Source organism: Sebastes fasciatus, chromosome 7 (assembly GCF_043250625.1).
Source record: "Sebastes fasciatus isolate fSebFas1 chromosome 7, fSebFas1.pri, whole genome shotgun sequence".
Classification (NCBI taxonomy): Eukaryota; Metazoa; Chordata; class Actinopteri; order Perciformes; family Sebastidae; genus Sebastes; species Sebastes fasciatus.
In genome coordinates, this window is record NC_133801.1 from 22431795 (window position 1) to 22459428 (window position 27634).

The 27634-nt window shown below is 41.4% G+C and overlaps 3 protein-coding genes and 1 pseudogene across 3 annotated transcripts; all 4 read right to left on the bottom strand.

Annotated features, from left to right (window-relative positions):
• Positions 1-1269: 1269 nt before the first annotated feature.
• On the bottom strand, positions 1270-7085 carry LOC141770773 (extracellular calcium-sensing receptor-like). The gene is made up of 6 exons (XM_074640619.1): positions 6934-7085; positions 6552-6840; positions 5488-6291; positions 5173-5400; positions 2386-2509; positions 1270-2218 (listed from the first exon to the last, which is right to left on the bottom strand). Exons 1-6 carry the CDS (start codon positions 7068-7070, stop codon positions 1314-1316), a joined length of 2487 nt encoding a protein of 828 aa, XP_074496720.1. The 5' UTR covers positions 7071-7085; the 3' UTR covers positions 1270-1313.
• Positions 7086-9175: 2090 nt separating this feature from the next.
• Positions 9176-15142, bottom strand: LOC141770774 (extracellular calcium-sensing receptor-like). Its single transcript, XM_074640621.1, has 6 exons — positions 14943-15142; positions 14561-14849; positions 13484-14287; positions 13168-13395; positions 10411-10534; positions 9176-10243 (listed from the first exon to the last, which is right to left on the bottom strand). Exons 1-6 carry the CDS (start codon positions 15140-15142, stop codon positions 9339-9341), a joined length of 2550 nt encoding a protein of 849 aa, XP_074496722.1. The 3' UTR covers positions 9176-9338.
• Positions 15143-17011: 1869 nt separating this feature from the next.
• Positions 17012-20690, bottom strand: LOC141770775 (extracellular calcium-sensing receptor-like; annotated as a pseudogene).
• Positions 20691-23238: 2548 nt separating this feature from the next.
• On the bottom strand, positions 23239-27507 carry LOC141770776 (extracellular calcium-sensing receptor-like). Its single transcript, XM_074640622.1, has 6 exons — positions 27341-27507; positions 26959-27247; positions 25897-26697; positions 25581-25808; positions 24470-24593; positions 23239-24309 (listed from the first exon to the last, which is right to left on the bottom strand). Exons 1-6 carry the CDS (start codon positions 27490-27492, stop codon positions 23414-23416), a joined length of 2490 nt encoding a protein of 829 aa, XP_074496723.1. The 5' UTR covers positions 27493-27507; the 3' UTR covers positions 23239-23413.
• Between the last annotated feature and the right edge of the window lie 127 nt (positions 27508-27634).

Below are 27634 nucleotides of genomic sequence, written 5' to 3' on the forward strand. Positions count from 1 at the left end.
CGATTAAGTACAATGTTCAGTGCCAATGCAGGAAATAGTTAGTGGTGTGGAAGTTATGGTGGTGAAAAAGCAGTTCGCTCTTTCCCAAACCTTAACCAGTGTTTTTGTTGCTTGACCCTAACCATAATTTAACCACCATTCATTCACCAGAAGCATGATCTTTCCTTAACTTTAACCTTAACATAGTTTTGCAGAAATGTTATGTAGTTAAAATTTCAAAAATAATATGATTGAACCTAATCTGGGGTTTCACAGCATCTTCAAATACTGAAGGTCATTTAATAGAGTTACATATGTATACACTATGTATGTATTGTATATGTACATATTAAATAGTTTTATTTGAATCATTTCATCACAATTACATATATATTAACTGTCCAGCAGGTGGCACTGAAGAACATCCTTTTATTTAGCATGCTAACATGCTAAATGTTATGTTAACATCAGCATGTTAGGAGTCAATGGTTGTTAACCTGCATGTTAATGTTCTAATGTAGCCTCCTCTTTTTCTGGTGTTGGCTGAATGAAACCCTGAAAACATGCTCAGTAATTATCAGATATGTTATGATATATCTTAGGCAACTTTTGGTGGCTGGTTGAATCAACAGACCACTGTTATGCCGTTGAGCAAGGCCTTTAACTCTTAACCTATTTCAGTGGAGCTATATGCATTAGCTGAGTTCAGGGTGTGATTGATTGTAACTGTTTGAGTGTGAACAGGGTATCCCTGAAAGTGACACCCTGGTTCGCAATTGAACTTCCCTGAATAAATTATGATCTTTATTATTTCATTAGCTACTGTATATTTGGGGATATTAAAGACAGGATATTCTGTGTCGGAGAGGTTTGTGTCAAGTTCAGGTTCTATTCAAGTAGTTTTAATAAAATAACTAAGCTTTTCACCTACATGTTTTTGTAAAACATTTGCATATTATGTTTGTGTGATGACAGTTTACAAGGTAAAGGCCATATTATACAAACTTAAATGAAGAGACAGGAAGTCATGGATAGTTTATATATGTTTTTTTGTTTTTTTTTGTGAAATAAAATGGTAACAATACAAATGTAAGATAATACAAAACATGTTTTTAATATTTTTTTTTAATATGAATTGTAAATTATTATTATTTTAACGCAAGCATTTTTTAACTGTCTATTGTAGCACCTAGCTTTTTTTCTAGATTCTGATTCAGAAAAAGCAAGCTAAATAATGTGGTTGTTTTAATGAATAGTATTCTGGGGTCACTTCAAAATTAAAGCCAAGCCACAAGGCGTGAAATAAAACAGTAAAAGATTAATTTCATTTATGTTTAGTGGGATCCTGTTTTCCCCATCAGATGTTTTTTTGTGTTCAGTTCAGGTTTGAGAACAATAATAATACACTTTGGTGCAAATATACAGAGAAGTAGTCCATAACTGGAGGCCAGAATAGCAAATATCTCCACAGCCACAGTGAATTTCCCAGGAGAACTGACATACGCTGGGATAAATGTGATCCAGACTGCACAGAATATCAGCATGCTGAACGTTATAAATTTAGCTTCATTGAAATTATCAGGTAACTTTCGAGCCAGAAAAGCGAAGACGAAGCACAGTACAGCCAGGAGTCCTATATACCCCAACACAGCCCAGAACCCAATAGGTGAACCTAAATCACACTCTAGAATAATCCTTTCAGTGGCATGAGCTGTATTTTTGTAGGGGAATGGCGGGGCAAGAGTTAACCACAGCACACAAACTAACACCTGCAGTAAGGTACAGCTGAGAACGCTTGTTCTCTGAAGCGGAGCAGAGCACTGAAGAACTGTGTTCGATGGCCTATTAGCATTAAAGGCGTTCACCACTGCCATGGTTTTAGCCAAGATGCAAGACATGCACAGGGCAAAGGTGATGCCGAATGCTGTGTGTCGCAGCATGCAGGACCACTCAGAGGGCCGGCCTAAGAAGGTCAGAGAGCACAGGAAACAAAGAGTCAAGGAGAAGAGCAGCAGGAAGCTCAGCTCAGAGTTGCTGGCTTTGACGAGAGGTGTGTGACGAAAGCGAAAGAAGACGCATGACACCACCAGTGACAAACTTGCTCCGAACAAGGAGAAAGCAGCGAGGAGGGCGCCCATGGTTTCTTCGTAAGATAGAAACTCGATCACCTTTGGAACACACTGGCTGTGATCTTCATTTGACCAGTACTCCAGTGGACACCGCAAACACTCAGCAGAATCTGAATGGAAAACATGGAACGCTTAAATTTATTTATGATGTCAGCTCCGAGTTATGAGAGCAGAGGTCATATTAAAATAAGCACTGGCTGCATTTCGTGACTTATAGAGATACTGGAAAGCATTGTTTTTGTACAAATATTACATAATAAATTACAGATCTACTCACTGCTGGAGTTGCTGATCTCTCCATCAGCACAGGCGATGCAGGAGAAACAGCAGATGGGTTTGCCTTTAATCACAGCCTGCCGGAAACCTGGCAGACAACTCTCACTGCAGACAGACTGTGGCCTCTGTAACAACACCACAAATCGAGTGTAGCGTTAGTTCAGGCAGGCCATGATGTCAAGCTCTGCTCATATGATGGCTATCAGCTGACAACAGCTGATCTTAAGCCAGCCCAATCAGCTGATGCATCAGCTGACGGATCAGCTGATTCCTCTCTATGCATTCATTGGTAAATTTCATACAGGGCGCCTTATTTAAGCTGCTTCAGCCGGCCTACCGTTGCTGCTTCCTCTACAAGCCGCTCGCAACCCACCTCCACCCCACCACCTGCTTTTAATACTGTTTCTAGGGCTGGGCGGTATGGCCTAGGAATAATATTGCGATATTTTAGGCTATATCGCAATACACGATATATATCGCAATATTTTCAAATATCCTCTAAGCACTTTATAAATGCTCAATTTAACCCTTTGATGCATACAATCACACCAATATTATGATTCTTGTAGTCCCTGCAGCATATGTCTGCATTTAAACCTTCTGTTGATATTCATTAGTGGTTCTTTGGAACAATTTTAATCTTTCATACAAAAAGGGATGGCTTGGAAACATTACATGACAATTTGTGTTCGATGTTCGCGATGTAGTCATTTTCTGTACCACGCAGGGGACAAGCCACGATACATCGACTGTATTCGATGTGTCGCCCACCCCTAACTGTTTATGACTTAATCAATGTCAATTCTGTTGTCATTGATGCCGGCTCTGTTCTGCACCCAGGGGGGTCTTTGCTGCTGCTCTCCCTGCCTTTGGCTTTCCATGTCTGCACATGGAAGGGCAAGGAGGTGTGCTCTACTTGCCTCATGCTACCACGTAGGCTTGTGGATCCACGCATGCGCGTGGATGGGCAGGGAGGGCCCAGAACAGAGCCATACCGCCAAATATAATGTGTATATTACTGCAAATGGAATAAGTGTCTTTGACTAAAGTGGTCCTGACTGAACTCATCAGTTACTTATAGTTTGTTGCCCCTGTAGTCCAAATACTTAAAGCTACAGCCTGTAATTTTGAGCAAATATCCATCCATCCATCCATCCATCTATCCATCAATCCCTCCATTTTCTCCCGCTTAACCGGGCTCGTGGGGGGAAGCAGGTCCAGACATTCGTCTCCCCAGCTACGTTTCCAGCTCTTCCTCGGACCCCTTAAGCGTTCCCAGGCTAGACGAGATAAATAATCTCTCCAGCGTTTTCTGGGTCTATCCCGGGGCCTCTTACAAGTTGGCCGTGTCTGGAAAACCTCCAAAGGGAGGTGTCCAGGAGGCATCCTGATCAAATAACTGAACCACCTCAGCTGGCCCCTTTCGACGCAAAGGAGCAGCGGCTCTACTCCGAGCTCCCTCCAGATATCTGAAATCCTCAACCTATCTCTAAGGCTGAGCCCAGCCACCCTACGAAGGAAACTTATTTTGGCCGCTTGTATCGGCGTTCTTTTGGCCACTACCCAAAGCTCATGACCATATGTAAGGATTTGAACGTAGAAAGATTTGTAAATCGAGTGCGAGAAATTCTTCCGGAGGTGGGAGTTGAAGACCTCGCGTACAGGGGCCTCAGCCAGACATTCCCAGTTCACCCTCAATACATGTTTTGGTTTCCCAGGTCTGCCCAGCAGCCTCCCCCGCTATCTGATCCAACTCACCACCAGGTGGTGATCAGTTGACAACTCCGCTCCTCTTCACCCAAGTGTCCAAGACATCAGATCTGATGATACAACCACTAAGTCGATCATCAATCGTTAGCCTAGGGTGTTCTGGTACCAAGTACACTTATGAACCACCCTATGCTTGAACATTGTGTTTGTTATGGTCAATCCATGACTAGCACGGAAGTCCAACAAGAAAGCACCGCTCGGGTTCGGATCAGGCAGGCCGTTCCTCCCAGTCACCCCCCTTCAGCTTTCTCCATCGTTGCCCACATGGGCAATGAAGTCCCCCAGCAGAACTATAGAGTCCCCAGTCGGTGCCCTTTCCAGGAAGCCAGACAGAGACTCCAAGAAGGTCATGTACTCTGAGCTGCTGTTTGGTGCATAAGCATCAACAACAGTCAGAGACTTCCTCAGTAGAGACTCGCAGCCGCAAAGAGGCGACCCTCTTTTTCTCTGGGGAGAAAGCTGGGCAAAACTAAGCTGGAGGCTCGTGAGTATCCCCACACCATAGTAACCATAGTAAGGTAGACAATGAGCTACAACCTTGTTTTAAGCAAGACGAGACGTCCTCCGACCTGGACACATAACATTGGTCTCTATGCGCAGCCGGCTGTGAGACGAGTGGTCAGGCACCGTCTACAAAGTGCAACGGCAAAAAGAGATGCTATGAAAATATTCAATAACTTCACTGTTATACAGTGTAGTACCACCAAAATTACTTCACACATCAATGGTCTCCTCATAGTTGTACTACAATATTTAGTTCGAAAAAATATGCTCTTGTATAATTTTGGTAAATCTCTAATCAGAAGTGAAACTCTTAGCACTTGACAAGTCAGTCTGCAAAATGCACAGTATTTTTATTTATGTGTATTTTTCATTTTAATTTTGTTCTACTTTTATATGACTTCCTAAACTATGCAAAATTGACCTATTTTTAAAATGATGGGTATGGCACTTCTTACTTTGAAAATAACCCTGACAATGTGTAACCTATTGCATAACTAACATGTTTATTTGATACCTTTGGGGATCCGGCAGCCCATGTTGTGTTTATTCCTTTCATGATAAACTGCTTTCCATTCGCTAGTGAGGCATCGTAGCTTCCTACAGCAACAAATACAATATCTCCTGCTTGGTTTCTCTGCCAGTTCAGTAGCTCATAAGTTGCTGCAGGGTCTCCGTTTTCATCAAAACCCACAGTTTCTCCTGACTGAAGGGTAAAATTCACATCTTGGAGGTGTTTCACAACCTACCAACAGAGAATAATGGTGAATAACTTAAAGTACAGATTTATTATTTCAGATTTTTTACTTAATTATTGAAGGCGACCTCTAACCTCTTTAGGCTCTAAAAAATCTTTCCATATACACGACTGATTCACCGCTTCACCACTTTGTCCACATGTCAACATGTTATGCATGGCATGAGCCACAGCATACACAGCTTTATACACATTGTTGGATATCCTTAGCTTTGAAACATCTGTGAAAGAAGTGTTGATGTCCTCTAGTCTCTCAGAACCAGAGCACTGGGTCTGACCATGCAGACTGGGTTGGAAACTGCAACCAAATATGGCTTCCCAGAAATCTCTCAGCAGATTATTATGAGGGTCTTGACTTGGGTTAACCTGCAAAAGAAACTCTCGCAGGCCTGGGATCTTTGCTTTTCGGATGGTGAAGCCCAGAGATCCTGTCAGGATTCCCGAGTACCTCTTGGTGGCCAGACGACTTGCCATAATCCAGGACTCACTGCCCACCCACTGCAGCCCAGTTAAATTCTGCTTCAGAGCTTCCTCAAGCAGAATTCCCAGCCCGTGGGAGAGGAAGGCAACTAAAACCTTTGCACTGCCGCTTTGGATCACTCTGACCACCCTGGCAATATGCCCACTGGAGTCAGTGCTTGAGATGACTTCTGAGTACTCGATGCAGACCCCCTCCTGCCTTGCAGCTGTGATAAATGTTTCCATGCCGTTTTTACCATAGTCATTGTCACTTCTAACTGCCCCAACCCATGTCCAGCCAAAGTACTTTACCAGTTTTGCCAAGGCTCTGCTCTGATAGTAGTCACTAGGGATGGTTCTGAAGAAGGAGGGGTACTCCTTTCTGTTACTCAGACAAGCACAAGTGGCAAAGTAACTGATCTAATAGGAAAGAAAAGGTGGGATACAAAAAAACACATTTATAACATTTGAGTACAAGTAATAACTGACAACCGGTAGACTTTTGACTCAATCTGCTGCATCTGTTCGAATCCTGGAAACCTTAATTCTGACCTTATAGCCCTGAAATGAACCATAATTATACCATAATTCAGTCTTTGTTGATGGTCCCTTCATACTAAGTTGTAAAAAGAAACATGGTGAAATCAGTCAAAAAATAAATACAGATATGTCATATTTACCACTGGTATTTGGAAAACCCCTGCAATTTGTAGCATCGCAATGGTTGAGGAGGAATCAGATGGTCCGATGATGGCATGAACAGATGACTGGCCAGAGCAGGTTTGACCCAAAGTCCTTTCCTGTCCATTTATTAGACCCATCACCAGACTCGTTGAAGACTGTGTTGAACCACATTTGTCAAACACCTTATAACCAATTGAGATATTAGGCAGCAGAGAGCTGCTATTATTGATCTCCTGGATGGCAAAAATCATTGTTTGGGCATATTGAAATTGTCTCATAATTATCCTGAAAAGAGTGAGAAGAGTTTCAACAAACAGCTTTTCAACATTTCTTCTGTTAAAAAACAAAACAAATGAGAAAGGAGACAACAAAAAATACCCAGAGCATATGAGAGGTTCTGGAGTATCTGTGAAGGAGGACGGAGGCTTTGATATTGGATTATGGAGGGAGAAAACTCCTCCAATAGTGATATCTCCTTCCTTAGATAACACAGGAAACTCTGGACTTCCCAGCATCTCACAAAGCGGTGTGTCTTCCTCTGCTCCAAAGGCTCCCACAAAAAGCACAAACAGTAACATGACATAGGCACAGTCACACATCTGGAACAAACAGGCACACACACTAACCTGTACGCTGTGATGAGTTTGTCTTTCGCTGACCAACAGGTGCGTCTCCTGTCATGGGCAGAGCTTTATACTTCTGCAAATGGTCCTCTTATCGAATCACTGCATCATGATGTCATTTAACTTTGTTGTTCTTCATTTGAGATGGTATATTCTGTTTCTAAGACCATTATGTTTCTTTCAATGCTGGAGATTTTTTATTTGTCAACAAAAAAAGGGATAAACAGGATAAAAAAATGATGGAAATTAAACTCAATAATTAGGGGATGATTTGGAGAAACACCATAAAAAATTATTATTCAGGCAAATATGGGAACCAAACTTTGAGGTAGTGCTTTGATTTTATACTTGAATCATTTTTTTTAAATAATTATGTAGTTATCATAGAACTAAACATTTTATTAGGGCCTTCATGTTTGTTTGGGGCAGTACACTTTAAGTGTTTCAGGCCAAGATACCAAATCTGAGAACATGAGAGTGTGTGTGACGAAAGCTTTTGACAGAGTTCAGTGGAGACGAAGAATATAGCTTCATGATATGTTGTATTAATTATTTTGGTGCAGTATATCAGTAGAGAGACAGGTGGTGGATCAGTGCAAAACCAAACTTTTAAATCCTTCAAGTCCTGTATGTGCTCAACCATATATGTTTTGTGTGTTTATGTGTGTGTGTGTTGGGAGTGTGGTTGACGACATATGTGTTATCATAATTGTTTATTTATCATTAAACAATTTGTTTAAAAAAATCCGTACAAAAAAAAAATATGTCAGCATCTGTATTCTTAAGAATTACGTCTGTATTGGACGATTCTTCTACACCTCACGATTAAGAACAATGTTCAGTGCCAATGCAGGACGTAGTTAGTGGTGTGGAGGTTATGGTGGTGAAAGAGCATGTAGCAAATCTGGGTTGGAGATTGGATCCTGTTACAGTTCACTCTTTCCCAAACCTTAACCAGTGTTTTTGTTGCTTGACCCTAACCATAATTTAACCACCATTCATTCGCCAGAAGCATGATCTTTCCTTATCTTTAACCTTAACATAGTTTTGCAGAAATTTTATGTAGTGAAAATTTCAAAAATAATGAGATTGAACCTAATCTGGGGTTTCACAGCAACTTCAAATACTGAAGGTCATTTAATAGAGTTACATATGTATACACTATGTATGTATTGTATATGTACATATTAAGTCATTTTATTTTAATCATTTCATCACAATTACATGTATATTAACTGCCCAGCAGGTGGCACTGAAGAACATCCTTTTATTTAGCATGCTAACATGCTAAATGTTATGCTAACACCAGCATGTTAGGAGTCAATGGTTGTTAACCTGCATGTAAATGTACTAATGTAGCCTCCTCTTTTTCTGGTGTTGGCTGAATGAAACACTGAAAATTATCAGATATTTTATGATATATCTTAGGCGACTTTTGGTGGCTGGTTCAATCAACAGGGTACTGATATGCCGTTGAGCAAGGCCTTTAACTCTTAACCTATTTCAGTGGAGCTATATGCATTAGCTGAGTTCAGGGTGTGATTGATTGTAACTGTTTGAGTGTGAACAGGGTATCCCTGAAAGTGACACCCTGGTTCGCAATTGAACTTCCCTGAATAAATTATGATCTTTATTATTTCATTAGCTACTGTATATTTGGGGATATTAAAGACAGGATATTCTGTGTCGGAGAGGTTTGTGTCAAGTTCAGGTTCTATTCAAGTAGTTTTAATAAAATAACTAAGCTTTTCACCTACATGTTTTTGTAAAACATTTGCATATTATGTTTGTGTGATGACAGTTTACAAGGTAAAGGCCATATTATACAAACTAAAATGAAGAGACAGGAAGTCATGGATAGTTCATATATGTGTTTTTATTTTTTTTTTGTGAAATAAAATGGTAACAATACAAATGTAAGATAATACAAAACATGTTTTTAATATTTTTTTTTAATATGAATTGTAAATTATTATTATTTTAACGCAAGCATTTTTTAACTGTCTATTGTAGCACCTAGCTTTTTTCTAGATTCTGATTCAGAAAAAGCAAGCTAAATAATATGGTTGTTTTAATGAATAGTATTCTGGGGTCACTTCAAAATTAAAGCCAAGCCACAAGGCATGAAATAAAACAGTAAAAGATTCATTTAATTTATGTTTAGTGGGATCCTGTTTTCCCCATCAGATGTTTTTTTGTGTTCAGTTCAGGTTTGAGAACAATAATAATGCACTTTGGTGCAAATATACAGAGAAGTAGTCCATAACTGGAGGCCAGAATAGCAAATATCTCCACAGCCACAGTGAATTTCCCAGGAGAACTGACATACGCTGGGATAAATGTGATCCAGACTGCACAGAATATCAGCATGCTGAACGTTATAAATTTAGCTTCATTGAAATTATCAGGTAACTTTCGAGCCAGAAAAGCGAAGACGAAGCAGAGTACAGCCAGGAGTCCTATATACCCCAACACAGCCCAGAACCCAATAGGTGAACCTAAATCACACTCTAGAATAATCCTTTCAGTGGCATGAGCTGTATTTTTGTAGGGGAATGGCGAGGCAAGAGTTAACCACAGAACACAAACTAACACCTGCAGTAAAGTACAGCTGAGAACGCTTGTTCTCTGAAGCGGAGCAGAGCACTGAAGAACTGTGTTCGATGGCCTATTAGCATTAAAGGCGTTCACCACTGCCATGGTTTTAGCCAAGATACAAGACATGCACAGGGCAAAGGTGATGCCGAATGCTGTGTGTCGCAGCATGCAGGACCACTCAGAGGGCCGGCCGATGAATGTCAGAGAGCATAGGAAACACAGAGTCAAGGAGAAGAGCAGCAGGAAGCTCAGCTCAGAGTTGCTGGCTTTGACGAGAGGTGTGTGACGAAAGCGAAAGAAGACGCATGACACCACCAGTGACAAACTTGCTCCGAACAAGGAGAAAGCAGCGAGGAGGGCGCCCATGGTTTCTTCGTAAGATAGGAACTCGATCACCTTTGGAACACACTGGCTGTGATCTTCATTTGACCAGTACTCCAGTGGACACCGCAAACACTCAGCAGAATCTGAATGGAAAACATGGAACGCTTAAATGTATTTATGATGTCAGCTCCGAGTTATGAGAGCAGAAGTCATATTAAAATAAGCACTGGCTGCATTTCGTGACTTATAGAGATACTGGAAAGCATTGTTTTTGTACGAATATTACATAATAAATTACAGATCTACTCACTGCTGGAGTTGCTGATCTCTCCATCAACACAGGCGATGCAGGAGAAACAGCAGATGGGTTTGCCTTTAATCACAGCCTGCCGGAAACCTGGCAGACAACTCTCACTGCAGACAGACTGTGGCCTCTGTAACAACACCACAAATCGAGCGTAGCGTTAGTTCAGGCAGGCCATGATGTCAAGCTCTGCTCATATGATGGCTATCAGCTGATAACAGCTGATCTTAAGCCAGCCCAATCAGCTGATGCATCAGCTGACGGATCAGCTGATTCCTCTCTATGCATTCATTGGTAAATTTCATACAGGGCGCCTTATTTAAGCTGCTTCAGCCGGCCTACCGTTGCTGCTTCCTCTACAAGCCGCTCGCAACCCACCTCCACCCCACCACCTGCTTTTAATACTGTTTCTAGGGCTGGGCGGTATGGCCTAGGAATAATATTGCGATATTTTAGGCTATATCGCAATACACGATATATATCGCAATATTTTCAAATATCCTCTAAGCACTTCATAAATGCTCAATTTAACCCTTTGATGCATACAATCACACCAATATTATGATTTTTGTAGTCCCTGCAGCATATGTCTGCATTTAAACCTTCTGTTGATATTCATTAGTGGTTCTTTGGAACAATTTTAATCTTTCATACAAAAAGGGATGGCTTGGAAACATTACATGACAATTTGTGTTCGATGTTCGCGATGTAGTCATTTTCTGTACCACGCAGGGGACAAGCCGCGATACATCGACTGTATTCGATGTGTCGCCCACCCCTAACTGTTTATGACTTAATCAATGTCAATTCTGTTGTCATTGATGCCGGCTCTGTTCTGCACCCAGGGGGGTCTTTGCTGCTGCTCTCCCTGCCTTTGGCTTTCCATGTCTGCACATGGAAGGGCAAGGAGGTGTGCTCTCCTTGCCTCATGCTACCACGTAGGCTTGTGGATGGGCAGGGAGGTCCCAGAACAGAGCCATACCGCCAAATATAATGTGTATATTACTGCAAATGGAATAAGTGTCTTTGACTAAAGTGGTCCTGACTGAACTCATCAGTTACTTATAGTTTGTTGCCCCTGTAGTCCAAATACTTAAAGCTACAGCCTGTAATTTTGAGCAAATATCCATCCATCCATCCATCAATCCCTCCATTTTCTCCCGCTTAACCGGGCTCGTGGGGGGAAGCAGGTCCAGACATTCGTCTCCCCAGCTACGTTTCCAGCTCTTCCTCGGACCCCTTAAGCGTTCCCAGGCTAGACTAGATAAATAACCTCTCCAGCGTTTTCTGGGTCTATCCCGGGGCCTCTTACAAGTTGGCCTTGCCCGGAAAACCTCCAAAGGGAGGTGTCCAGGAGGCATCCTGATCAAATAACTGAACCACCTCAGCTGGCCCCTTTCGACGCAAAGGAGCAGCAGCTCTACTCCGAGCTCCCTCCAGATATCTGAAATCCTCAACCTATCTCTAAGTCTGAGCCCAGCCACCCTACGAAGGAAACTTATTTTGGCCGCTTGTATCTGCGTTCTTTCGGCCACTACCCAAAGCTCATGACCATATGTGAGGATTTGAACGTAGAAAGATTTGTAAATCGAGTGCGAGAAATTCTTCCGGAGGTGGGAGTTGAAGACCTCGCGTACAGGGGCCTCAGCCAGACATTCTCAGTTCACCCTCAATACACGTTTTGGTTTCCCAGGTCTGCCCAGCAGCCTCCCCCGCTATCTGATCCAACTCACCACCAGGTGGTGATCAGTTGACAACTCCGCTCCTCTTCACCCAAGTGTCCAAGACATCAGATCTGATGACACAACCACTAAGTCGATCATCAATCGTTAGCCTAGGGTGTTCTGGTACCAAGTACACTTATGAACCACCCTATGCTTGAACATTGTGTTTGTTATGGTCAATCCATGACTAGCACGGAAGTCCAACAAGAAAGCACCGCTCGGGTTCGGATCAGGCAGGCCGTTCCTCCCAGTCACCCCCCTTCAGCTTTCTCCATCGTTGCCCACATGGGCAATGAAGTCCCCCAGCAGAACTATAGAGTCCCCAGTCGGTGCCCTTTCCAGGAAGCCAGACAGAGACTCCAAGAAGGTCATGTACTCTGAGCTGCTGTTTGGTGCATAAGCATCAACAACAGTCAGAGACTTCCTCAGTAGAGACTCGCAGCCGCAAAGAGGCAACCCTCTTTTTCTCTGGGGAGAAAGCTGGGCAGCACTAAGCTGGAGGCTCGTGAGTATCCCCACACCATAGTAACCATAGTAAGGTAGACAATGAGCTACAAACTTGTTTTAATCAAGACGAGACGTCCTCCGACCTGGACACATAACATTGGTCTCTATGCGCAGCCGGCTGTGAGACGAGTGGTCAGGCACCGTCTACAAAGTGCAACGGCAAAAAGAGATGCTATGAAAATATTCAATAACTTCACTGTTATACAGTGTAGTACCACCAAAATTACTTCACACATCAACGGTCTCCTCATAGTTGTACTACAATATTTAGTTCGGAAAAATATGCTTTTGTATAATTTTGGTGAATCTCTAATCAGAAGTGAAACTCTTAGCACTTGGCAAGTCAGTCTGCAAAATGCACAGTATTTTTATTTATGTGTATTTTTCATTTTAATTTTGTTCTACTTTTATATGACTTCCTAAACTATGCAAAATTGACCTATTTTTAAAATGATGGGTATGGCACTTCATACTTTGAAAATAACCCTGACAATGTGTAACCTATTGCATAACTAACATGTTTATTTGATACCTTTTGGGATCCGGCAGCCCATGTTGTGTTTATTCCTTTCATGATAAACTGCTTTCCATTCGCTAGTGAGGCATCGTAGCTCCCTACAGCAACAAATACAATATCTCCTGCTTGGTTTCTCTGCCAGTTCAGTAGCTCATAAGTTGCTGCAGGGTCTCCGTTTTCATCAAAACCCACAGTTTCTCCTGACTGAAGGGTGAAATTCACATCTTGGAGGTGTTTCACAACCTACCAACAGAGAACAATGGTGAAAAACTTACAAGTACAGGGTTATTATTTCAGATTTCTTACTTAAATATTGAAGGCGACCTCTAACCTCTTTAGGCTCTAAAAAATTGTTCCATATACACAACTGATTCACCGCTTCACCACTTTGTCCACATGTCAACATGTTATGCATGGCATGAGCCACAGCATACACAGCTTTATACACATTGTTGGATATCCTTAGCTTTGACACATCTGTGAAAAAATTGTTGATGTCCTCTAGTCTCTCAGAACCAGAGCACTGGAACTGACCATGCAGACTGGGTTGGAAACTGCAACCAAATGTGGCTTCCCAGAACTCTCTCAGCAGATTATTATGAGGGTCTTGACTTGGGTTAACCTGCAAAAGAAACTCTCGCAGGCCTGGGATCTTTGCTTTTCTGATGGTGAAGCCCAGAGACCCTGTCAGGATTCCTGAGTACCTCTTGGTGGCCAGACGACTTGCCATAATCCAGGACTCACTGCCCACCCACTGCAGCCCAGTTAAATTCTGCTTCAGAGCTTCCTCAAGCAGAATTTCTATCTCCTGGGAGAGGAAGGCAACTAAAACCTTTGCACTGCCGCTTTGGATCACTCTGACCACCCTGGCAATATGCCCACTGGAGTCAGTGCTTGAGATGACTTCTGAGTACTCGATGCAGACCCCCTCCTGCCATGCAGCTGTGATAAATGTTTCCATGCCGTTTTTACCATAGTCATTGTCACTTGTAACTGCCCCGACCCATGTCCAGCCAAAGTGCTTTACCAGTTTTGCCAAGGCTCTGCTCTGATAGTAGTCACTAGGGATGGTTCTGAAGAAGGAGGGGTACTCCTTTCTGTTACTCAGACAAGCACAAGTCGCATAGTAACCGATCTAATAGAAAAGAAAAGGAGAGATACATAAAAAACAGAACATAAAACACATTTATAACATTTGAATACAAGTAATAACTGACAAAAGTTAGACTTTTGATTCAATCTGCTGCATCTGTTCGAATCCTGGAAACCTTAATTCTGACCTTATAGCCCTGAAATGAACCATAATTATACCATAATTCAGTCTTTGTTGATGGTCCCTTCATACTAAGTTGTAAAAAGAAACATGGTGAAATCAGTCAAAAAATAAATACAGATATGTCATTTTTACCACTGGTATTTGGAAAACCCCCGCAATTTGTAGCATTTTAATGGTTGAGGAGGAATCAGAGGGTCCGATGATGGCATGAACAGATGACTGGCCGGAGCAGCTTTGACCCAAAGTCCTTTCCTGCCCATTCATTAGACCCATCACCACACGCGTTGAATACAGTGGTGAACGACAGCTGTCAAACACCTTATAACCAATTGAGATATTAGGCAGCAGAGAGCTGCTATTATTGATCTCCTGGATGGCAAAAATCATTGTTTGGGCATATTGAAAGTGTCTCATAAGTATCCTGAAAAGAGTGAGAAGAGTTTCAACAAACAGCTTTTCAACATTTCTTCTGTTAAAAAACAAAACAAATGAGAAAGGAGACAACAAAAAATACCCAGAGCATATGAGAGGTTCTGGAGTATCTGTGAAGGAGGACGGAGGCTTTGATATTGGATTATGGAGGGAGAAAACTCCTCCAATAGTGATATCTCCTTCCTTAGATAACAGAGGAAACTCTGGGCTTCCCAGCATCTCACAAAGCGCCGTGTCTTCCTCTGCTCCAAAGGCTCCCACAAAAAGCACAAACAGTAACATGACATAGGCACAGTCACACATCTGGTACAAACGGGCACACACTAACCTGTACACTGTGATGAGCTCTTCTACTGCTGACCAACAGGTGCGTCTCCTGTCATGGGTAGAGCTTTATACTTCTGCAGATGGTCCTCTTATCGAATCACTGTATCATGATGTCATTTAACTTTGTTGTTCTTCATTTGAGATGGTATATTCTGTTTCTAAGACCATTATGTTTCTTTCAAAGCTGGAGACTTTTTATTTGTCAACAATGAAAAGGGATGAACAGGAAAAAAAAATGCTGGAAATTAAACTCAATAATTAGGGGATGATTTGGAGAAACACCATAAAATAATTGTTATGCAGGCAATTAAATAATTATGTAGTTATGATAGAACTAAACATGTTATTAGGGCCTTCATGTTTGTTTGGGGCAGTACACTTTAAGTGTTTCAGGCCAAGATACCAAATCTGAGTTCATGAGAGTGTGTGTGACGAAAGCTTTTGACAGAGTTCAGTTGAGACGAAGAATATAGCTTCATAATATGTTGTATTAATTATTTTGGTGCAGTATATCAGTAGAGAGACAGGTGGTGGATCAGTGCAAAACCGAACTTTTACATCCTTCAAGTCCTGTCTGTGCTCAACCATATATGTTGTGTATGTTTATGTGTGTGGGTGTGTTGGGAGTGTTGTTGACGATATATGTGTTAGCATATGTGTTTATTTATCATTAAACAATGTGCTTAAAAAAATCCTTACAAAATAAAATATGTCAGCATTAGTATTCTTAAGAATTACGTCTGTATTGGACGATTCTTCTACACCTCACGATTAAGAACAATGTTCATTGCCAATGCAGGACGTAGTTAGTGGTGTGGAGGTTATGGTGGTGAAAGAGCATGTAGCAAATCTGGGTTGGAGATTGGATCCTGTTACAGTTCACTCTTTCCTAAACCTTAACCAGTGTTTTTGTTTCTTGACCCTAACCATAATTTAGCAAAATAGCGAAAATTAAAAAAAATAATGAGATTGAATCTAATCTGGTGTTTCACAGAATCGTCAAATACTGAGGGTCATGATATTTGATCCAGTTACATATGAATACATTATGGTATATGTATATATTAAATAGGTTGTTTCATTTGAAAACATTCATCACAATTACAATATATTAACTGTCCAGCAGGTGGCACTGAAGAACATCCTTTTATTTAGCATGCTAACACGCTAAATGTTATGTTAACATCAGCATGTTAGGAGTCGATGGTTGTTAACATGCATGTTGATGTTCTAATGTAGCCTCCTCTTTTTCTGGTGTTTACTGAATGAAACACTGAAAATATGCTCAGTAATTATCATATATTTTATGATATATCTAAGGCAACTTTTCGTGGCTGGTTCAATCCACGGGGTACTGATCTGCCGTTTAGCAAGGGCTTAACTCCCAACCTATTTCAGTGGAGCTATATGGATTAGCTGAGTTCAGGGTGTGAATGATTGTAACTGGTTGAGTGTGAACAGGGCTTCCCTGAAAATGAGAACCTAGTTCGCAATGGAAATTCCCTGAATGAATTACGATCTTTGTTATTTCATTAGCTACTGTATATTTAGGGATATTACAGACATGATATTCTGTGGGGGAGAGGTTTGTGTTGAGTTCATGTTGTATTCAAGTATTTTTATTTAATGACAAGACCTTTTCATCTGTATGTTTTTGTAAAATATGTGCATATTATGTTTGTGTGATAACAATATACATGGTGAAGGCCCTATTATACAAATTTAAATGAAGAGAGAGGAAGTCATGGATAGTTTATATATATTTTTTAATTGTATTTTTTGTGCAATAAAGTGGTAACAATACAAGTGTAAGACAATACAAAACTTATTGTTAATATTTTTGTTATTGATATAAAATGCAAATTATTATTATTTTAAGGCATGCATTTTTTAACTGTGTTTTGTAGCACCGACCTTTTCTAGATTTTGATACAGAGAGAGCAAGCCAAATAATATTGTTGTTTTAATGAAGAGTATCTTGGGGTCACTTCAAAATTAAAGCCAAGCCACAAGTCTAGAAATAAAAAAGTCAAAGACTGTCATTTAATTTATGTTTAATGGGATCATGTTTTCCCCATCAGATATTTTTTTGTGTTCAGTTCAGGTTTGAGAACAATAATAAAGCACTTTGGTGCAAATATACAGAGAAGTAGTCCATAACTGGAGGCTAAAATAGCAAATATCTCCACAGCCACAGTGAACTTCCCAGGAGAGCTGACATACGCTGGGATAAATGTGATCCAGACTGCACAGAATATCAGCATGCTGAAGGTGATGAATTTAGCTTCATTGAAATTATCAGGCAGCTTTCGAGCCAGAAAAGCGAAGATGAAGCAGAGCACAGCCAGGAGTCCTATATACCCCAGCACAGCCCAGAACCCGATAGGTGAACCTAAATCACACTCTAGAATAATCCTTTCAGTGGCATGAGCTGTATTTTTGTAAGGGAATGGCGGAGCAAGAGTTAACCACAGCACACAAACTAAAACCTGCAGTAAAGTACAGATGAGAACGCTTGTTCTCTGAAGCGGAGCAGAGCACTGAAGAACTGTGTTTGAGGGCCTTTTAGCCTTAAAGGCGTTTACCACTGCCATGGTTTTAGCCAAGATACAAGACATGCACAGGGCAAAGGTGATGCCGAATGCTGTGTGTCGCAGCATGCAGGACCACTCAGAGGGCCGGCCGATGAATGTCAGAGAGCATAGGAAACACAGAGTCAAGGAGAAGAGCAGCAGGAAGCTCAGCTCAGAGTTGCTGGCTTTGACGAGAGGTGTGTGACGAAAGCGAAAGAAGACGCATGACACTACCAGTGACAAACTTGCTCCGAACAAGGAGAAAGCAGCGAGGAGGGCGCCCATGGTTTCTCCATAAGATAGGAACTCGATCACCTTTGGAACACACTGGCTGTGATCTTCATTTGACCAGTACTCCAGTGGACACCGCAAACACTCAGCAGAATCTGTAAGGAAAACAGGGAATACTGAAATATGTTTATGCTGTCAGATGCGAGTTATGAGAGCAGAGGTCATATTAAAATAAGTACTGGATGTATTTAGTGACTGATAGTGAAACTGAAAAGCATTTTTTCATACAAATATTACATAATAAATTACAGATCTACTCACTGCTGGAGTTGCTGATCTCTCCATCAGCACAGGCGATGCAGGAGAAACAGCAGATGGGTTTTCCTTTAATCACAGCCTGCCGGAAACCTGGCAGACACTCTCACTGCAGACAGACTGTGGCCTCTGTAACAACACCACAACTCCTCAGTTACTCATAGTTTGTTGCACCTGTAGTCCCAATACTTAAAGCTGCAGTCTGTAACTTTGAGCAAATGATAAAAAAAAGTTATTTTTATAAAAGCTCTAGTTTATACTTAATACCTCGGTTTAGCACATCAACCTAAATCAGAAGTGAAACTCTTGGCACTTAACATGTCAGTCTGTGAAATATACATACTTTTTTAATATTTTCTTTTAACTTTTAATTACTTCCTAAATGATGCACAGTTCTATGTTTAATGATGGGAATCACACTTATTACTTTCAAAATCAACTTCAACAATGTGTAGCCAATTTCATATATATCATGTTTGTTTGATACCTTTGGGGATCCGGCAGCCCATGTTGTATTTTTTCCATTCATGATAAACTGCTTTCCATTTGGTAGTGAGGCATCGTAGCTCCCTACAACCACAAACACAACATCTCCTGCTTGGTTTCTCTGCCAGTTCACCAGCTCATAAGTTGCTGCAGGGTCTCCGTTTTCATCAAAACCAACAGTTTCTCCTGACTGAAGGGTGAAATTCACATCTTGGAGGTGTTTCACAACCTACCAACAGAGAACAATGGTGAATAACTTAAAATACAGGGTTATTATTTAAAATGTTTACTTAAATCTTGAAGGCAAACTCTAACCTGCTTTGGCTCTAAAAAATCTTTCCATTTACACGACTGATTCACCGCTTCATTACTTTTTCCACATTTCAACATGTTGTGTATGGCATGAGCCACAGCATACACAGCCTTATACACATTGTTGGATATCCTTAGCTTTGACACATCTGTGAAAGAATTGTTGATGTCCTCTAATCTCTCAGAACCAGAGCACTGGGTCTGACCATGAACACTAGGTTGGAAACTGCAACCAAATGTGGCTTCCCAGAATTTCCTCAGCAGATTATTATGAGGTTCTTGACTTGGGTTAACCTGCAAAAGAAATTCTTTCAGGCCTGGGATCTTTGCTTTTCTGATGGTGAAGCCCAGAGACCCTGTCAGGAGTCCTGAGTACCTATTGTTGGCCAGATAACTTGCTGTAATCCAGAACTCACTGCCAACCCACTGCAGCCCAGTTAAGTTCTGCTTTACAGCTTCCTCAAGCAGCATTTCTATCTCCTGGGAAAGGAAAGCAACTAAAACCTTTGCATTGCCGCTTTGGATCACTCTGACCACCCTGGCAATTTGCCCACTGAGGTCAGTCCTTGAGATGACCTCTGAGTACTCGATGCAGACCCCCTCCTGGTTTGCAGCTGTGATAAATGTTTCCATGCCGTTGTTACCATAGTCATTGTCACTTCTAACTGCCCCAACCCATGTCCAGCCAAAGTGCTTTACCAGTTTTGCCAAGGCTCTGCTCTGATAGTAGTCACTAGGGATGGTTCTGAAGAAGGAGGGGTACTCCTTTCTGTTACTCAGACAAGCACAAGTGGCAAAGTGACTGATCTAATAGAAAAGAAAAAGAGGGAAAAAAACAAAACTTTTATAACATGTGAGTATAAGTTATAACTGACAAAAGGTAGACTTTTGACTGAATCTGCTGCATCTGTGCAAACCCTGGCAACCTTAATACCGACCTTATAGCCCTGAAATGAACCATAATACTACCAGAATTCAGTCTTTGTTGATGGTCCCTTTATACTAAGTTGTAAAAAGGAACATGGTAAAATGATTCAAAAAATGAATACAACTATGACACATATTTACCACTGGTATTTGGAAAAGCCCTGCAATTCGTAGCATCGCAATGGTTGAGGAGGAATCAGAGGGTCCGATGATGGCATGAACAGATGACTGGCCTGAGCAGCTTTGACCCAAAGTCCGTTCCTGCCCATTTATTAGACCCATCACCACAAGCGTTGAATACAGTGTTGAACGACAGCTGTCAAACATCTTATAACCAATTGAGATATTAGGCAGCAGAGAGCTGCTATTGTTGATCTCCTGGATGGCAAAAATCATTGTTTGGACAAATTGAAATTGTCTCAAATTTATTCTGAAAAGAGGGAGAACAGTTTTAACTAAAAGTTTTTCGTCATTTCTTTTGTTAAAAACAAAACAAATGAGAAATGAGACAACAAACAGTACCCAGAGCATATGAGAGGTTCTGGAGTATCTGTGAAGGAGGACAGAGGCTTTGATATTGGATCGTAGATAGAGAAAACTCCTCCAATAGTGATATCTCCTTCCTTAGATAACAGAGGAAACTCTGGGCTCCCCAGCATCTCACAGAGCACCGTGTCTTCCTCTGCTCCAAAGGCTCCCACAAAAAGCACAAACAGGAACATGACATAGGCACAGTCACATATCTGGAACAAACAGGCACACATACTAACCTGTTCACTTTGATGAGCTCTTCTACCGCTGACCAACAGGTGTGTCTCCTGTCATGGGCAGAGCTTTATACTTCTGCAGATGGTCCTCTTATCGAATCACTGTATAGTGATGTCATATCGCTTTGTTGTTCTTCATTTGAGATGGTATATTCGGTTTCTAAGACCTTTACGTCATTATTCCTGTAAGGTAAATTGTAGGGGTGTGTGATGAGGGGGAAACCTACTTTAGCTGCAAACTTAGAATATCAAGAAGTTTATTTTGAAGATGGAATTTTTTTTGTTTGCCAAATCTACAACAATGAAAATGGAAAAACAGAACAGCCTCAGAGAAAACTTTCAATTACAAATCCAAAGCAATCGTCAGTCAGATAAAGGATGAATGAGTCAGGTGGACTAGACTAACATATTAAACAAAACAACCCACATGCCCCTTCACTGTCTCTGTCTCTACTACTAAATGATATGGGGGAGGGGGGGGGGGTTAACAATGTGTACTTATATTAAATAAATCAACACAGAAAAAATATATAATATTCCAGGTCAATGTTCCTAAGAATTATATGTATATTGGATGATTCTACTACACCTTACGGTGAAGGACAGTTCCAATGTGTAGTACTAGGGATGCTATTTTGGAAAAAAATTCTTACCCAATAACTGACCCTCGTTAACCGTTTATTAACCGTTAACCGACAAGATTTATGCCTCGCATGCAGCGGTGCGCCAGCTGTTGTGTAGGAGCACAACAGACAACTGAGTCCCCAGTTCCCCCGTCCGGGAGCTTTAACTAAGCAGCCACTGTGTTGCATGTAGTGTTGCGGAGATGCTGCCATTTTCCCAGTAAACGTCTCCACCGCACATTTAGTTTAGTTTAGCAGGTTGTCAGCTGTGTGTCTGCCCACCGTAACGATACTTTGTCTGCCCAGATTAACTTTAGCGAGTGTCCGACAAACAGTGTGTGTATCTGTACTACGTTAGCAGCTCTAGCATTGCCGGAGGCTTCGTGCTCACCGCCGCCACACACGTAGGCTAGAGTCTGCGTAACTTTAGCGAGTTTCCGACAGACCGTGTGTGTGGGTTGGCGGGGAGTGTGAGGTTGTTGGTGACGTTATAGCTGTGAACGTAGGTGTAGCAGTGTGTGCACAGTTTATTTGTTGGTGAATAAATACAACGAAACTACAACTCCTCCGTTCCGCTCAAGCCATGGATGTATTAAAAGAACTGGATACAGCGTTGGAAGCGGGGCCCCGGTCATTCCTATGAGAGTTGCTCATTGGTACATGAAGCCTAAATGGCTCCACTGTCGTCTGGAAAAGTGTTCGGATCTTGGCGAAGTAGCGTCCGAGATGATTGGCGGAGTAGTGTCCGCTCGTCACGCCGTCGTCATGGCTTGCGCTCCAGCCTCGGTCTGGGTCTCACTCACATGAACAGAGGAAGGGAAATAACTCTGGATTGCCTATTAGTGTGTTTTACTACTTTAAAAATTATTTTTTAAATAAGGGCTATTTAGGTGTTTGTACTGGGAAGTTGATTAACCTAAAAAAAAATATCCGCTGAGTTATAGACGTCTCTTTCCCAATGTAAGTCTATGGTAAAAAGTATTTTTGGGCCCAATGGCATCACGTAACTGACACGGAAGTTGCAGTACCGCCGTTTGGCCACTACGAAAGTCCGGATCGATGCCCGGCGCTCTTCCTCGGGGCTTGGCTCAAGCAAGCTTGAGAGACAGGGGTCAACTTCCTGTATCCTGCAACTCCGGCTCCGCCTCTTAAGGTGGGCTTCTAAGGTGGACCAGCTTTTCTCTTTAAAGTGACAAGCCGCTCCTCTGAGCCGCTCAGCTTTTTAATTAATTAATAACATTTCTTTTAACCGTTGGTTACATGGACATGTAACAAGCCTGTCTTCAAGCAGCAGACTGGAGTTTGGATCCTGATTCAGTGGAGCTATATGCACTGGTCGGGTTCAAGGTGCTAATGTCTGTAACTGGTTGAGTGTGAACTGGGCATACCTGAAAAAGAGAACCCGGTTTGTAATGGAACTTAGCTGAATAAATTATGGTTAAGATCTTTGTAATTTCATTAGCTACTGTATATTTGGGGATACTAAACACAGAACAGTCTGTGTGGAAGAGGTTAGTGTCAAGTTCAGGTTCTCTTCAAGTTTTTTTTATATAATAACAAAGCCTTTTAACCTGTATGTTTTTGTAAAATATGTGCATATTATGCTTGTGTAATGACAGTGTACATGGTGAAGGCCCTATTGTGCTAATTACAATGAAGAGACAGGAAGTCATGGATAGTTTTTTCTTTTTAAAATGTATTTTTATCATGCACAAAAGTGGTAACAATCCAAGTGTAAGACAATAAAAAACATATTGTTAACATTTTTTGTATTGATATGAAATGAAAATTATTATTATTTTAATGCAAGCATTTTTTTAACTGCATATTGTAGCATTTACATTTTCTAGATTTTGATACAGGAAAAAGAAAGAAAAATAATATGTATGTGTAAATGAATAGTATTCTGGGGTCACTTCAAAATTAAAGCCAAGCCACAAGCCGTGAAATAAAAAAAGTAAAAGATTGTCATTTCATTTACGTTTAATGGGATCATGTTTTCCCCATCAGATGTTTTTTAGTGTTCAGTTCAGGTTTGAGAACAATAATAAAGCACTTTGATGCAAATATACAGAGAAGTAGTCCATAACTGGAGGCCAGAATAGCAAATATCTCCACAGCCACAGTGAACTTCCCAGGAGAGCTGACATACGCTGGGATAAATGTGATCCAGACTGCACAGAATATCAGCATGCTGAAGGTGATGAATTTAGCTTCATTGAAATTATCAGGCAGCTTTCGAGCCAGAAAAGCGAAGACGAAGCAGAGCACAGCCAGGAGTCCTATATACCCCAACACAGCCCAGAACCCAATAGGTGAACCTAAATCACACTCTAGAATAATCCTTTCAGTGGCATGAGCTGTATTTTTGTAGGGGAATGGTGGGGCAAGAGTTAACCACAGCACACAAACTAACACCTGCAGCAAAGTACAGATGAGAACGCTTGTTCTCTGAAGTGGAGCAGAGCACTGAGGGACTGTGTTCGCTGGCCTTTGGGCCTTAAAGGCGTTTACCACTGCCATGGTTTTAGCCAAGATACAAGACATGCACAGGGCAAAGGTGATGCCGAATGCTGTGTGTCGCAGCATGCAGGACCACTCAGAGGGCCGGCCGATGAATGTCAGAGAGCACAGGAAACACAGAGTCAAGGAGAAGAGCAGCAGAAAGCTCAGCTCAGAGTTGCTGGCTTTGACGAGAGGTGTGTGACGAAAGTGAAAGAAAACACATGACACCACCAGTGTTAAACCTGCTCCGAACAACGAGAAAGCAGTGAGGAGGGCGCCCATGGTTTCTCCGTAAGATAGGAACTCGATCACCTTTGGAACACACTGGCTGTGATCTTCATTTGACCAGTACTCCAGTGGACACCGCAAACACTCGGCAGAATCTGAATGGAAAACATGGAACGCTGAAATGTGTTCATGCTGCAAGTTATGAGAGCAGAGGTCATATTAAAATAAGCACTGGCTATATGTAGTGACTTATAAAGATACTGGAAAGCACTGATTTCGTGCGAATATTACATAAAAAATTACAGATATACTCACTGCTGGAGTTGCTGATCTCTCCATCAGCACAGGCGATGCAGGAGAAACAGCAGATGGGTTTGCCTTTAATCACAGCCTGCCGGAAACCTGGCAGACAACTCTCACTGCAGACAGACTGTGGCCTCTGTAACAACACCAAAACTCATCAGTTATTTATAGTTTGTTGCCCCTGTAATCCAAATACTTAAACCTACAGTCGGTAACTTTGAGCAAATATCCATCCATTCATCCATCCATCCATCCATCCATCCATCCATCCATCCATCCATCTATCTATCCATCCATCCATCCTGTTTGCCTTGGGAGACCCTGCCAGGTGCTAATCCCCCCGACAACACAACTCCTAGGATCACTGGGGCACACAAAGTGTACTGTTTAGCTATAAATTGAGAAAGTTCTCTCTGGCTGGTGGGCGCTGCTTGGTTTTGTCTAGACTGTTTTTTTCATGGAGGCCGGTTGACCAACTTTCTCATTTTACAGCTAAAGAGTAGAGTAAAATATGTTTCTGAAAACATTTGAAGAAAGAAATAGATATTACAGTAACAGAATATTGATTCATATTTGATCAGAGTTCATAAGTTTCGCGAGCAGTCATTGACAGCAGAGACTGTTCGACTGATTGGTTGTTTTTGTTTGGGCATGGTAGAAAATTGCAAATGTCATTAGGAGCAATAGGATGATGCAGAAGAACATAATTTTTTTTCACAGATTATATTCTCATGTACTATTGTCAGGATATAGTGACAGTTTTATAAAAATAACTTTTTATCATATTTTTTCAAAGGTAAAGACTGCAGTTTTAATGTAATTGCTTTAATTTTATCAGCATCTGGGTCTTTTTTAAGGTCTCCAAAAACTGTAGTTTAAGCTTTATACCTTGATCTTAGACATCAATCTACATCGGAAGTAAAACTCTTGGCATTTGGCATGTCAGTCTGCAAAATACACAGTATTTTCATATATGTGTATATTTTAAATTCTTTACTTTTATATGACTTCCTAAACTATGCAGAATTGACCTATTTTTAATTATGGATGTGACACTTAATACTTAAACAAATTACCTCCACAATGTGTAACCTATTTAATGCCTAACATGTTTGTTTAATACCTTTGGGGATCCGGCAGCCCATGTAGTGTTTATTCCGTTCATGATAAGCTGCTTTCCAATTGGTAGTGAGGCATCATAGCTCCCTATAGCCACAAACACAATATCTCCTGCTTGGTTTCTCTGCCAGTTCACCAGCTCATAAGTTCCTGCAGGGTCTCCGTTTTCATCAAAACCCACAGTTTCTCCTGACTGAAGAGTCAAATTCACATCTTCGATGTGTTTCACAACCTACTGACAGAGAGCAATAGTGAGTAACTTACAAGTACGGGATTAGTATTTCAGATTTTTTACTTAATTATTGAAGGCGACCTCTAACCTGTTTTGGCTCTAAAAAATCTTTCCGAATACATGACTGATTCACTGCTTCACTTTGTCCACATTTCAACATGTTATGCATGGCATGAGCCACAGCATACACAGCCTTATACACATTGTTGGATATCCTTAGCTTTGACAAATCTGTGAAAGGATTGTTGATGTCCTCTAGTCTCTCAGAACCAGAGCACAGGGTCTGACCATGCACACTAGGTTGGAAACTGCAACCAAATGAGGCTTCCCAGAACTTCCTCAGCAGATTATTATGAGGTTCTTGACTTGGGTTAACCTGCAAAAGAAATTCTTTCAGGCCTGGGATCTTTGCTTTTCTGATGGTGAAGCCCAGAGACCCTGTCAGGAGTCCTGAGTACCTCTTGTTGGCCAGATAACTTGCTGTAATCCAGAACTCACTGCCAACCCACTGCAGCCCAGTTAAGTTCTGCTTTACAGCTTCCTCAAGCAGCATTTCTATCTCCTCGGAAAGGAAAGCAACTAAAACCTTTGCATTGCCGCTTTGGATCACTCTGACCACCCTGGCAATTTGCCCACTGAGGTCAGTCCTTGAGATGACCTCTGAGTACTCGATGCAGACCCCCTCCTGGCTTGCAGCTGTGATAAATGTTTCCATGCCGTTGTTACCATAGTCATTGTCACTCCTAACTGCCCCAACCCATGTCCAGCCAAAGTGCTTTACCAGTTTTGCCAAGGCTCTGCTCTGATAGTAGTCACTAGGGATGGTTCTGAAGAAGGAGGGGTACTCCTTTCTGTTACTCAGACAAGCACAAGTGGCAAAGTAACTGATCTAACAGAAAAGAAAAAGAGGGAAAAAAGCAAAACATTTATAACATGTGAGTATAAGTTATAACTGACAAAAGGTAGACTTTTGACTGAATCTGCTGCATCTGTGCAAACCCTGGCAACCTTAATCCTGACCTTATAGCCCTGAAATGAACCATAACACTACCAGAATTCAGTCTTTGTTGATGGTCCCTTTATACTAAGTTGTAAAAAGGAACATGGTAAAATTATTCAAAAAATGAATACAGCTATGACACATATTTACCACTGGTATTTGGAAAAGCCCTGCAATTCGTAGCATCGCAATGGTTGAGGAGGAATCAGAGGGTCCGATGATGGCATGAACAGATGACTGGCCTGAGCAGCTTTGACCCAAAGTCCGTTCCTGCCCATTTATTAGACCCATCACCACAAGCGTTGAATACACTGTTGATTGACAGCTGTCAAAAATCTTATAACCAATTGAGATATTAGGCAGCAGAGAGCTGCTATTGTTGATCTCCTGGATGGCAAAAATCATTGTTTGAACAAATTGAAATTGTCTCAAATTTATTCTGAAAAGAGGGAGAACAGTTTTAACTAAAAGTTTTTCGTCATTTTTTTTTGTTAAAAACAAAACAAATGAGAAATGAGACAACAAACAGTACCCAGAGCATATGAGAGGTTCTGGAGCATCTGTGAAGGAGGGCGGAGGTTTAAATGTTGGTTTATGGATGGAGAAAGCTCCTCCAATAGTGATATCTCCTTCCTTAGATAACACAGGAAACACTGGGCTCTCCAGCATCTCACAGAGCACCATGTCTTCCTCTGCTCCAAAGGCCCCCACAAAAAGCACAAACAGTAACATGACATAGGCACAGTCACATATCTGGAACAAAAAGGCACACATACTAACCTGTTCACTTTGATGAGCTCTTCTACTGCTGACTAACAGGTGTGTC